The following is a 13,244-nucleotide window of genomic DNA, read 5'->3' on the forward strand; positions in this document are numbered from 1 at the left end:
CAGTCTCTCAGCTGTATGTTACAGGTCTGGATCTGTCACTGCTGGCCAGATGGCCTTTCCAATAACTCAAGCTAGCAAAGCAAACCTCAAACTCCACTTACCACACCTGTCTGAAATGTATTACACCATTCACTATCATCTACACAACCCTAAAGGAGCATATTCTGATACAGGTTTAACCCTTAAATCTATGTCTTGGAGATGTTCGCTACTATATTGCATTTGAACTGTGAATCCATAATAATGTACGTATGGGAGAAAATTACAGTTACCCTGTTATTATTTACATCCACAAATGTGCATGTTCATCAGAGCAGAATAACAAAAGATTCAGTAGTGAATATGCATTTTGAAACCATATGCATAACATAATATTAGCAATATTTCCATAAAATTCCGTAAGAAATAAAGGGTGATAATCTCAGGATTAGGTTAGCAAGCACTGTAAGACCTTCTCACCCTTTCACACACACAAGCAGGAAACCACACACACTAGCAACAGAAATTCTCAGCCAATGAGGCAAACATGAAGCCTGCACAACGAGCCAATCGTGTCGCTCAGGAAGAGAGAGGGACTCTCACAGCTGTATCATGCTGGGAATTCAGGCTGTTGTGAATCTAGTTTTGGTTCCTTCCCCAAAAACACAGGGTGATCTCTGTCTGTACTTCGGGAACAGCTGGATCCATGGCTGTCTGCATTATCCCAAAGGGCAAATGCAGCCATGACTGAGACAGCTGGGACAGTGCAGTGCATTTGGACTGCTACATTTTCATATATATGGCTAAAAAAACTTTAAGAATTACTCAGTGGTATGACATAAGCATCAAAACCACAACACTAATGAATTTCTCTTATGATTTCTGCACCAAAGAGAGCTAATGTGTTCTGAAAATCTGAAAGCAAATCCAAAACAGCAAAACACAGACTCAGTTCCATGTGACATTCTTGCCAGCAAACATACTGCACACAGAAGACACAGTGCTTTTCTACTTAGAGTTCTTATTCTTGTTGCAAAGAAGCTTTTCATAACAACACTCATTCATAATACCAGTACTGTTTTCCTAATAACTTAGTTATGCAAATATTAATTATTGAAAGACCATGTTGGAGTTTCTGATAACCATCGTATATAGTTGCTAATTTATATACAATTTAATTGTGTATTGACATTATTTTATAATTTTCCATGAGTCCTTATAGTGAATCTGAGTCTACACTTACCTCTAGGACAGGTCCGGCTCCGAGGATGATCTGCTCGACTCCACTTGCGAAGCCCTTCTGACTGAGTGCAGTGAGATGGTGGATCAGAAAGTTGGTGCTCTGTGTCTTCCCTGAGCCACTTTCCCCCGATATGACGATACACTGATTCCTGCGCTTTTGCAGCATGGCATGGTATGCTGCATCAGCTATGGCATAGATGTGCGGCTCCAGCTTACCCAGCTGGTGGTTATCGTACATCTTGACATACTTTGGGTTGTAAATAGGAAGAAACTTAAAAGGGTTGACCACTATCAGGATACCACCAGCATAAGTGTAGATCTTTTCCTGTTTAAAACGTGAGCGCAGGTTTACGAGCAGCGTCTGCTCATTGAGGTCCGGCAGAGTGCAGAGATCTGCAGTGTGCCGCCCGGCTGGGGGCTGAGGAAGGAGACCACGCTCCACCATCCGCCTCCTCTCCTCAGTCACCCTCAGCCACATCTGAACGTTGCCGTAGTGGATGGAGCCATCCAGGTTCTTCTCCCGCAGCAAGAAGCGGTAGTCATCACTGCTGAAACGGTTCTCCAGCGCTGTGCGCGGCCACAGCATCATACGCTGCACAGGGCAGTCATTCGGGTTTAGAATCCATTCCTCCCCGCCGAACTCCTTTACCTCGGCCAGAACATAGAGCCGTGTGCGGTCCAGCCGCAGACGCTCGATCACTTGCTCAATTACCTCAGCGGCCGATGTGACCTTGTGGGCCAACACGGGGCAGTAAACGGTGCCCTCGGCCAATGCCCCCGGGTACACCCGGACGGTGAATTCTGAGTCTTCGAGGCGCCGGCGATGCCCTCCAGCGCCATGGCAGCTCATCATTGAGCAGCAGCTCCCATCAGTGTCTGCCTCGGCACCTCCTGCACACAGCTTTGGGGGTGGAGTCAAGACATTCCAGCTGAACAGAGAGAAAGACAGAGCAAGAAAGACACATTAGTGTGCTTGTAAAATTAATAAACATAAATATAGATCAGGTAAATTAGTCATACTGCTACCCATCATATTACTGCAAACCAACATTTCTGTCACTCAAAAAAGTCTGGCATAAAGCACGATCAACTACTAATTAACTAACTGTCAAATAACATCTGTCCTATTTGAAGACGATGTAAATAAGTGAGGCGGATATACCACGATTGAGCCTTTCACACTGGTTCCAACCGCCTTATTGCCAAGTTCAACAACTGCCGTCGTCTAAACAGAGGCGTCTCTTTTCATGACACAATGCTTTAATTCAGACACTTCCTGCTGATGTTAAGCCTGAGGATGCCCATTCATAAACTGAAAACTGCTGCATGCTGTACAACAGCATGGTTTGGCTTTTCTTCATAAAAATCCTATCCATACAACACAATAACGGAACAATATGACAATTACTGTCAGAGATCCTAGGTATAAAGTAATGAAAGCGGTTCACATTCTCATGACAGTATTTAATCTTGTAAGCCTGCCAGATGATTTCACTAACATCACAGTAAAATCCATTTTAATAACAATTTGTATGCAGACTAACAGCTGAGTCTACATTTTTCTTTCTCTCAAGACAATGTTTTTTTCCCTAATTCTGGAAAAAAGCATTGAGAGCCTTACACTGCTCCTGAGTTACATATACCAAACACAATGGCTATATATACATCCAATGGCTCTGTATCTAGAGTAACGTTTTGCAAGAAGAGAAAATTTTTGAAAGAAATTTTAACTTAACTCGGTTTCGAAAAGGAGTAGTATGTATGCGCTTTGTCTGCCAAACATCACGTGACCACAACTGAGCCAATGGTTCTCTTTCGCGCACTGCAGGATTGTAAGCAATCGTCTCCTGTGCTCTTCTCAGTGCACGTGCAGTTTATTGTAACATTGTGACAACATAAGTGGGTGCATGTAAGGCAAAAGCAAGTGTTATTCGAGAGGTTCATTGTTAAAGATACAATTTCCAGACTCTCTCTCTGTCAGAAATCAGTGATTTTGTTAGTGTGTGTGTGCACGCGAGTGTCATTAGAGAGGTTCCTTGTTAAAGACGTTTCCTAACAAAGCAGTGTTTCCGTTTGTGTGTGTGTAAGTCGTCCTTCACAGTAGCCCCCTCCCTCTTCCTCTCCCTTTTATCTTGCTTTAGCTTTACTCACATGCACATATGTGCGTGCAAACACACACACACACACACACACAAACACACACACACACACACACACACACACACAAATGGAAACACTGCCCTGTCGGTATTCTTTTCAAAGGTAAAATGCAGGTTAATTTGTTTTATTTTTCATTTATATTTTGTATAATACAAACACGCTTATGGAACGAATTATGCACACAATCCAAGGTTTAATTGTATATTAAAGATTTTACTGTATATATACACACACATACACATATATCATATACACAAGGTGGTATCAAAAAGTATCAATAACTAGTCTTGTAACATGCCAACAGATGGCAGCACAAGGTTGAACACACAGTCACAGGGAACACCAATCTTCTTAAGTCAGTGTGCCAAAAGACATCATCCTGTGTGCATTGGGGGCTGTGCAACGTGTGCTATTCTGACCACATGCCTTACCATGTTTGTTGGTACATAATGGACAGCAAGTTAGACGAAAGAGTGAATGTGAAATTCTGCATGAAACTGGGAAATCTGCCACAGTGACATGATTCGGCAAGTTCGTAGTGATGCTGCAACGAGTCGTTCAAGGAGATTTGAGTGGCGTGCGCGCTTCATGAGCAGAAGAACATCACTGGAAGACGATGTGCGATCAGGAGGACCTTCTACGAGCTCAACCCCCGAAAACATCGAAACCATTCCACAATATTGTTGTCATTGTCAGAGTGTCATATGGAACAGTCCAGGCAATTCTCATATGTGATTTGAACACAGGCTGCTGACCCAGAAGCAGAAGAAACATTGTGTTGAAGTCTGCCAAGAACTCCCATAGCGTGCTGCGTATGGCCCGTCCTTCATGATAAGGATCACTGTCGGTGACACAACTTGGGTGTATGCTTACAACCCTGGGTCAAAGCGGCAGTTTTTACAGTGGAAGAGCGCATCATCTCCACAACCGAAAAAGGCAAGGCAGGACCGCAGCTTGACCAAGTGCATGCTCATCATTCATCCCCATGGGCCAGACTGACAACAGCGAATTTTACTGCCAGTGAATTTTTTAAGGCATCTGAGGGAGGACATACAGCAAAAGCAAGCATATCTGTGGTATGCAAATCCCTTTCTTTTTTTTTAAACCCCCTTGTATATAAATTTCTAATCTTATTATTAAGTGAAATGGACTGCTTAGTATGCATCCCACAGTTGGTGTAAACTGAACACAAAAAAATGTAGTGAATTTAAAAAAGAGGGCCAGAGGGCCATTATATCAGAAGGCCATTTTATTGACTTTGACAGACCCATTGCCTAATTTTTTTGCCTGCCAATCAAATTTACGCATCTTCTTTTCTCAAGGAAAGATTTTTAATCATGGATTCCAGGAAAGAAGTTCTGCTCATGTCCGAACCAAAGAGCAGGCAAAGCTTTTGTGGAAAACTGACTGACTGAGTTTACACCATCTTAAAGCAAGGTATGTGTTTAACCTTCTCTTGGACATCCACTGAAATAATCAGAAAGATACTCACCAGAACACAGAGCTTGAAACATCCATAAAGGTGATCTTTTGTAAAAAGACGCTATAACCACGGAGACTGGTGATTAATACAATACATTGATCTTCAGTGAGTGTTTTGAGGCAGTGAGACACACCTTGAATGCCAGTACATCTCGTGCAAAAACATATTCACACACTCATTACCACCTGGGGCAATTTAGCACAGCACTGTTTACAATATGGGAAGAAACTAAATAACTCAGAGGAAACCCATGCAGTATAGAAAACAAGCACAGACATTTCACAGAGTCGGTAACCTGAGCTCTGGTTTCTTCAAGGCTGGAAAATGCAAAAATTAAAACAATAATGAAGGTGTTGACTCGTTCTGTTCACATTAAATATCAGCACTGGCTTCCTGACTATTTTACAAACTCTATTTAGGGCTTATCTAGGGCTTTTCTTTGCCTTTCCCTTTCAGCAAAAATCTGCCCTTTGAACCAATAATGATGATTGGTGGGAAATTATAGGGAGATGTATGCAAAGATACCATGCAGTTGGGGGTTTTCCAAATTCCTGAAGATTATCAAAGTTTTAACATGAAGACATATGGTTGCTTTCTTGACATGTTTGCACAGTTCTTTATGCTGCAAGCAAATTGTTAACAAACATTTAGGTGGTAAATGGACCCTTAAGATTTAGATGCTTTTTGTCCCTTCAAGAAACTTGCAGTCTGTTTTTAAATATGAGCAAAAGACAAAGTCATCAACAAAGTGATCTCACTTTCATAAATCCAGGTGACCTCTGAAAAGACATCCTGCACATGACTTTGTTCCTCTAAATGAGAAAGCTAAATGAAAGCTAAAGTCAAAGGGCAGGAGAAAAGCATCAAGATTTTTAATGGGTGACTCGAAGTAAGGGGTTGTGTAAAATGAAAGGTCAAGTTAGTGCACTGCAGACGGAAAGCCAAATCAGCATAAACAATCATCCAAATTATCTCGGTTTTTGCTATTGAACAAACTTGAAATAGGTAATCAACTGGCATGTTAAGCTTACAAACGGCTAGAGAATCGGCTTCCATTATAATGCTTAACCATTAACGATTAGTTTATGTCTATAAATAGGGCTATTTCAATACTGTATGTATATTTTACAAAAGAACATGCATTTTATATAAACCATTTTACATAAAGCATTTTATAATATTTACTAGCAAAATAATTTTATACTGTAGGGGTAGCAGAGGAAGTCCAGGTGTCAAAATGAGGCTGAGAATCTTTATTTACAATAAATTATATAAAATATAATATAAACTTTTTAGTATTTCCTTATATACTTAGCAAAAAAAGAAACGTCCCTTTTTCAGGGCTGTGTATTTCAACAATAATGTTCTAAAAATCCAAATACCTCTACAGATCTTCATTATAAAGGGTTTAAACAATGTTTTCCATGCATGTTCAATTAACCATAATCAATTAATTAACACGCACCTGTGGAACGGTCGTTAAGACCTTAACAGCTTACAGAAAGTAGGCATTAAAGGTCACAGTTCTAAAAACGCAGGACACTAAAAAGACTTGTCTACCGACTGTGAAAAACACCCAAAGAAAGATGCCCAGGGTCCCTGCTCATCTGCGTGAACGTGTATTAGGCATGCTGCAGGGAGGCATGAGGACTGCTGATGTGGCTAGGGCAATAAATTGCCATGTCCGCACTGTGAGACGCCTAAGACGCCGCTACAGGGAGACAGGAAGGACAGCTGATTATCCTCGCAGTGGAAGACCACGTGTAACAACAACTGCCCGAGTCACACCAGGAACACACAATCCCTGCATCAGTGCTCAGACTGTCCGCAATAGGCAGTCCATGAGGAGGAGATGCACTGCAGTACTTCAAGCAGCTGGTGGCCACACCAGATACTGACTGGTTCTTTTGATTTTGAGCCTCCCTTCATTCAGGGACACATTGTGAAACATTTTTAGTTTATGTCTTATGTAAAAACAGTAACGGAAGTTACCAGAAGAACTCATATTCTCCAGCAAGCTCAGTAAAACCTAATAACTATTTTACGTATAGTACCGTGCAAAAGTCTTGGGCACATACAAAAATATAGCATAAGCAAAGGGTGCTTGAAAACATTTCTGCATAAAAGAAAATTCTATAAAGAGCAATAAAGAGTAATAAGATAAACAGTCAATATTTGGGGTGAAAACTCATTGCTTAAATTTAGGAGTTTTAGACACAGATTTGTGCAGTTTTCTAAGAAAACAGCTGTTAGGTTTTACTGAGCTTGCTGGAGAATATGAGTTCTTCTGGTAACTTTGTCACACTCGCTCCTTTATATTTTTATGCCAAACCCAGGAGCGTACATTAGGTTTCCATCTGAAAACTGGTCTGTCTTGTACTCTTTTTTTTCCTTAACATCCATGTTCCATAATGTTTTTTTATTTTTTTTATTCTTGGTTACTCACATCATATCTCCTTCAAAAGTATTGGAGCATCAATGCATTTTTGTCATTTTGACTAAGACAAAAACAATAGATATGATTATGAGGTGATATTAAAATAACAACCAGATTCACATCTAGATGTCTTGGAATGTGGCACTTTTAGTGGTAGGGTTACCTATTATTTGGCAAACGTTTTAGAAAAGATAGTCTTACAGTAAATTAAACAATTAACATTTTGTTAGTATCTCCTTTGCACGCCATATGTGCATCAAATTAATCCACTGTCATGACTAAATTGCTGTATTCATCTTTTGTGATGCTTTTCCTGTAGCTTCTTTCATGTGCTGGTTGTTATGAGGAGGGGTTTCTCCCTTCAGTCGCTTCTCCAGGAAGTCTGGTGATGGACTTGACCAGGCTTAAACCTTCCACTTTTCCCCTGAGGAAATCCTTTGTTGTGTTGGCAGTGTGTTTTGAGTCATTGTCTTGCTGCACACTAAAGTTCCATCCTGATTAGCCAGGATGCATTTCTTTGTAAATTGGCAGACAGATTGTTTCTTTAGTCTTGAATTCATTCTGATACCACCATCAAGAGAAAGATCAGTAAGGCTGTTTTAAAAGTAGCCATGCAAGCCCAAGCCATGACAATACCTCCAACATGAATGACCATAGACAGATTTCTAGTCTTCCTGCTGTTTAGTTTTCAAAAGCAAAACATAGCCTCCCAAACGAGGAGCAGACATCAAGAGCTATTAGTTGTTTAAAGACACCAGTTTACAGAGCACACCTGGGCAATGACTGTTTCAATGACTTTTTCAACAATATATTGTATGTGGGTGTCTACATACTGTACAGCTTACAACATGGCATACTTTAACACATCTAAACACAAATATCAGGAAACAAACACTGTAATTCTGCTGTATGATCATATATTAATCTTTTAATTAATTGAACCTAATGTCTTTAGTGTACTCTGTCATTCTAATATTTTCTAAAGGGAATGACTGTAATTAGATTAGACTGACCTGAAAATTATATTTCTGGGGTATGACTGTACAATGGCTAAAATTACATCTGAAAAAAAACCTGTTGCTCTCTCGCTCTCTCTCATGCTATAAGATAAACTGCATCTTATATAACTAAAAGATAAAAGCTCTGTATTCATAATGCATCAGCAATACAGCATTAATAACACAGCAAAATACTATGTGAGTGGTCAAAACTCTCCTCTCTGTAAAGTCAACAGATGGTCTCTGAATTCTTACCCCTCCAACAGTAATAAACACGGAGTCCCAGCATTCCACTGATTCTGTCAGCATGTCCGAGGACCTTCCCTCCAAATGGACATCTTCAGCAGCTGCTTGTCTTGAAAAATCCTACCCCGCCACAGGAAAATGTATCCCTGCTAATTCTCATTAACAAAAACCACCTCGCATCTTAAGTGAAAGCTTTAACCATAAAAGGATGTCAAAACAGCTTCACCAGCTTCATCTTACAACAAACCAGAGCAGCTCATCATTTCCATACAAAGTCATTTTTAACTTTCAAGATCATGTCATGCTTTTATCTGCTTCATAATTAGACAAAGTTCAAAGTGCACAGACTTACCCTTTGACCTGAAGGGTAATTACGGGCATGGACGAGAACTGCATTCACACTGCAAACCTTCAGATAAAATTGTTAAAATACTTCAATCAGACTTAAAAGCCTTAGAGTGAAAGCTCTTGTGGATTGAGAAGCTTAAGCTTATCAGCAGAAGTCAGAAGTGAGGGTGTGTATGACTTGGCCAGACGGGTCAACTGGCTTCCTCTGCTTCTCTGTAGGAAAAGCTCTCGACTCCAGCTTTCATCAGCTTTGAGAAACTACACTCAGAGCTGCAAAACATTCCACAGCATGGGAACGGCGCAAACGTACAAATACCACAAAGCTCCTGGTCAGCTGTAAGGGCTCAGTAAGATCTGGGGTCTTGTCAACTCAGCGAGGGAGGACTGTTCATCTGTTGAGCTCCAAATGAGGATACACAAAATATGGTGCGTCCAAAGATTTCACCATTCTACAGCAGTCTTCTCTAATTCCTGTTTCATGCCTTTCTGAAGAACCCATCCAGTTCTGCCACACGACGAGCAAAGAAAATCATCACATTGTTGTGCGCGTTCATATTTCAGCCTCTTGCAGAAACATGAAGCTGCTTCTGAGTTCTTCTAAACCACTCCCTGTCTTCGTCTGTCCTTCATTCTGTCCCGCTCAAACGCAGCCAGTCCTCTAAACACTGGGTGCAGAGGCGAACTGAGGTTTGTGTATGTGTGGTTTGGCAGCTGGGACAGAGAGAGGGGGTGGAGGAAAAGGTGGGGGGAGGGGAGTTGTTGTTTCCTGAAACATGATCACAGCCAGAGAGAGAGAGAAAGAGAGAGAAAGAGAGAGAGAGAGAGAGAGAGAGAGAGCTTCATGTGCTGTCCATACTGTACATTTAAACCTCAAAACTCTTCCCATCTCAGTCTGTACTCATAAATCAATCTCCTATTCCAGAAATCCTAAATTCTGAAAGAACGATGTCTGAAAGTGATGGCTCCATCACAAACTGGCTCCAATCAGACATGTTATTAATGCTACAGATGTGTAAAATCCTCATTTATTTTGACTGAGCGGAAAATAAGAAAATAAACATTGAGTTAGCTGTCGGTTGTGGTCTTTGTTTTTTTTCCTAGTCAGAGGTCAGAAATCCCACATTTGGTGATCAGTGATTAAATCCAAAGCTACTGTAAGTTGGCTAACCATTTACACCCAGTAATTTCATTTGTCTTGACTGCAACCTCCGTGACCACTTATTACAATTTGTGACCAGAAGTTCTGCCAGATCTTCCAAAAAAAAAAAAAAAACAACAATAATCAATCACTTGAAACCATTCTTAATGTTAGCCTGATACCATATAGATTTATATTCAGCTGCCAGGTTGCTAAAAGCTTTAATCTGTATCGACTGTCAGTGGTGGAAGGCCATTTGCACTAGCTTTTGCTCAAAATCTAAGTTCATGTGAGATCACTAAACAGAGATGAATGAAGTCACTGCTTAGTCATACTATAAATAATTTATGGTAAAACCTATGTTTTTCCCTATTCATATAAATAGTTTTTTAGTGTCCATGCTTCTAAATGTAGATGAATGTATGGTTTATAGTAATATCTTTATCATAATTAATAATCCAAAACAGTTGCACTAACATACATGAAACTGATTACTAGCTGACCAATAGTAAGGATTTTAGGGCAACAGATGAGTTAAAAGACTAATAAAACAGATGAGTATTAAACAGACAAGTATATTCACCTTGCTCTGTCTTTCCCCCTGGTGCATCGCAGTATGTGTAAAAAAAATGTTGTGAATCAAGCACAAAGGTGAGAAGTAACACAAAGCAAACACGTGGGGCCCTGACTAGTCCCAACAGTCAACGGATTTTTAAGGAAAGCAGGAACAAAAGCAAACACTGACATTACGGTTTTCCTGTGTTTTATCTACAGTATATACATGTATTCTTACATATGATTGGTTAAGTTTCTGTTGTGTGCTGTACATTCATTTAGTGTGACTGTCACTTAATATCAATCTTAATGGAACATGTAATAGCTGTTCATGATTATATTATGTGCTTGACATTAACCACTATATTAAATAACCAAATAAAATGAAACTAGTGTCAGGCTCACTGAAATATGTCATATATATATTAACATTAGTTACTTAAGTAACAACAACACTACCAACTACAAATCTGTTGTTATTTTATGACACAAAGATCAGTTGTTCTTGCAGTATTGTCAAGTGAATTTGCAAAACCCATCAAGCACCAACTGGCTCTCAAAGACCTTTACAGGAAAGTAAAGTACTGCTGCAGTGGAAAAGTTCATTTACAGTTACTAGCCTCAGAAATCACCAATTAACAATCAGCACCATAAAGGCTTATGAAGGCTTTACAGAGCATAAGTAGCAGACACATCTTAATATCAAAGTAGAATATTGCATATTTTGGATCCTTCAGCATTGTTCATCATATCCATATGTGTTTCTTCCACAAACTGTTTCTCAGAACTGTATCTAATGTCTTTGTATGTTACAAATTCTCATCACTGGAAATAAAAGACCCAAACCTGTTTCAGCATGGCAATGCCCCTATGCTTAAAGCAAAGCTTCAAGAAGACATGGTTTGCCAGGGTTGGAAGAACTTAATTGTCCCGCACAGAACCCCTGCCTTAACCCACTGAACGCCTTTGGGGTGACCCAGAACAATGACTACACACCAATTCTTGTCACCTGACTTTAGTGCCTCACCATATTAATGTTCTTTTAGGTCACAGGCCAACAAAACCTTAAAGCTACACTTTAAAATCTAATGGAAATCTTCAAAGGTTATTATACGAGTATATTCAATTTATAAAATGGGGGTCTAAATCTTGCATAGTATTTAGTCCCTCATAAATGCGATGCACCAGTAGGAAAGACAGAACAAGGTGAATATACGCCTGTTTAATACTCATCTGTCTTATCAGTCTTTTAACTCATCTGTTGCACTAAAATACTTACTATTGGTCAGCTAGTAATGTTAGTGCAACTGTTTTGAATTATTAATTATGATAAAGATATTACTATAAACCATACATTCATCTTCATTAAGAAGCATGGACACCAAAATAAATTTGCTTGATAGGTATGGCCTAGTTGTCTTTCTGATATGACTAGGGAAAAACATAGGTTTTACCATAAATTTATTTATAGTATGACTAAGCAGTGACTTCATTCGCCTCTGTTTAGTGATCTCACATAAACTTAGATTCAAAAAACAAATATGGATGGTCTGGTGTCTACAAGCTTTTGGCTGTACAGTGCATGAAACAAGACTTCTCATTATTGCATATGAAAAGCTTTTAATGACTCAAAGGATGTATTGGGACATATGACACTAAAATGAAATGCAGCCAGACATGTCTCAGTTCAGCTCTGAGTAATCAAATCACACACAAAAAAAAAAACATAGGTTTTACCATAAATGTATTTAGGTGATGACTAAGCAGTGACTTCATTCATCTCTGTTAAATGATCCGACATGAACTCAGATTTAAAAAACAGATATGGGTGTGATGATCTGGCGTCCACAAACTTTTGGCTATACAGTGCATGAAACAAGACTTCTCATTATTGGATATGTATGTATTAGCAAAGAACAGTTTACAATAAACTTGAACTGGTGACCAGAAGGTTTTTGATGACTCAAAGGATGTATTGGGACATACGACACTAAAATGGAATGTGGCCACACATGTCCCAGTTCAGCTCTGAGTAACCAAATAACGAGAAACATTTAATCCGCACTTAAAAGAAGAGCAAAGAGTTAGCATTGGTGTGGAGGGCGGTGAGATGCGACAGCTTCATCTCTGAGCTGGAACAAACTAAACAGCACCTTGGCACACTGCAACTGCTAGCACAGTGATTTACAGACAGCCTTTTCAAACCTAAAGAACGATGCCTACAATCAAAGTGCACATAACAGCCTAAAATCAGATTGCTGAGTCATTCTGAATTTAATTCAATTTGCAAAATACCATACTATACCAACTAATTCAATCTTGACCTCTAAATACACACAACTGTCCATGTGAGACAGAATACAATGCATGGCTTGCGCAAACAGTGTTACAGAACATCAATCATTTTCGATCTAGTATTCTCTATAATTATATTCATTAAGATATTTCTTTAAAGATCAGCATACTGAGAAATCTAAAACATATAATTTGAGCTCTGAAACAATGTTGAGTAACGAAACTTTAGATTTCTTTAGCTAAAAGTAACCTCAAAGAGTTGTGTGGATTTTCTATTCGGAAGTTGCATTATTCAATAACATGCTTTCAAGTAGATTACCATAAAGGCCAACTGTGATTTCGACAAACTGCTCTCTGCTTCGT

General features: G+C 39.5%; 1 protein-coding gene across 6 annotated transcripts in view; it reads right to left on the reverse strand.

Moving 5' to 3' along the window:
• Positions 1–13,244, reverse strand: part of myo9ab (myosin IXAb) — a 107,606-nt gene that overhangs the window by 71,342 nt on the left and 23,020 nt on the right. For 3 of the 6 annotated variants that reach the window (XM_053491229.1, XM_053491225.1, XM_053491224.1), the window contains exons 1-2: positions 8,898–9,570; positions 1,223–2,150 (exon numbers count right to left, since the gene is read on the reverse strand). In XM_053491229.1, coding sequence (XP_053347204.1) covers positions 1,223–2,150; positions 8,898–8,941 — 972 coding nt within the window. In that variant the 5' untranslated portion in view covers positions 8,942–9,570. Of the gene's footprint in view, positions 1–1,222; positions 2,151–8,554; positions 8,638–8,897; positions 9,571–13,244 lie in introns of those variants that run through there. The other 3 variants (XM_053491226.1, XM_053491227.1, XM_053491228.1) reach the window with 2 other exon arrangements.

The sequence above is a fragment of the Clarias gariepinus genome, chromosome 2, assembly GCF_024256425.1.
Source record: "Clarias gariepinus isolate MV-2021 ecotype Netherlands chromosome 2, CGAR_prim_01v2, whole genome shotgun sequence".
Classification (NCBI taxonomy): domain Eukaryota; kingdom Metazoa; phylum Chordata; class Actinopteri; order Siluriformes; family Clariidae; genus Clarias; species Clarias gariepinus.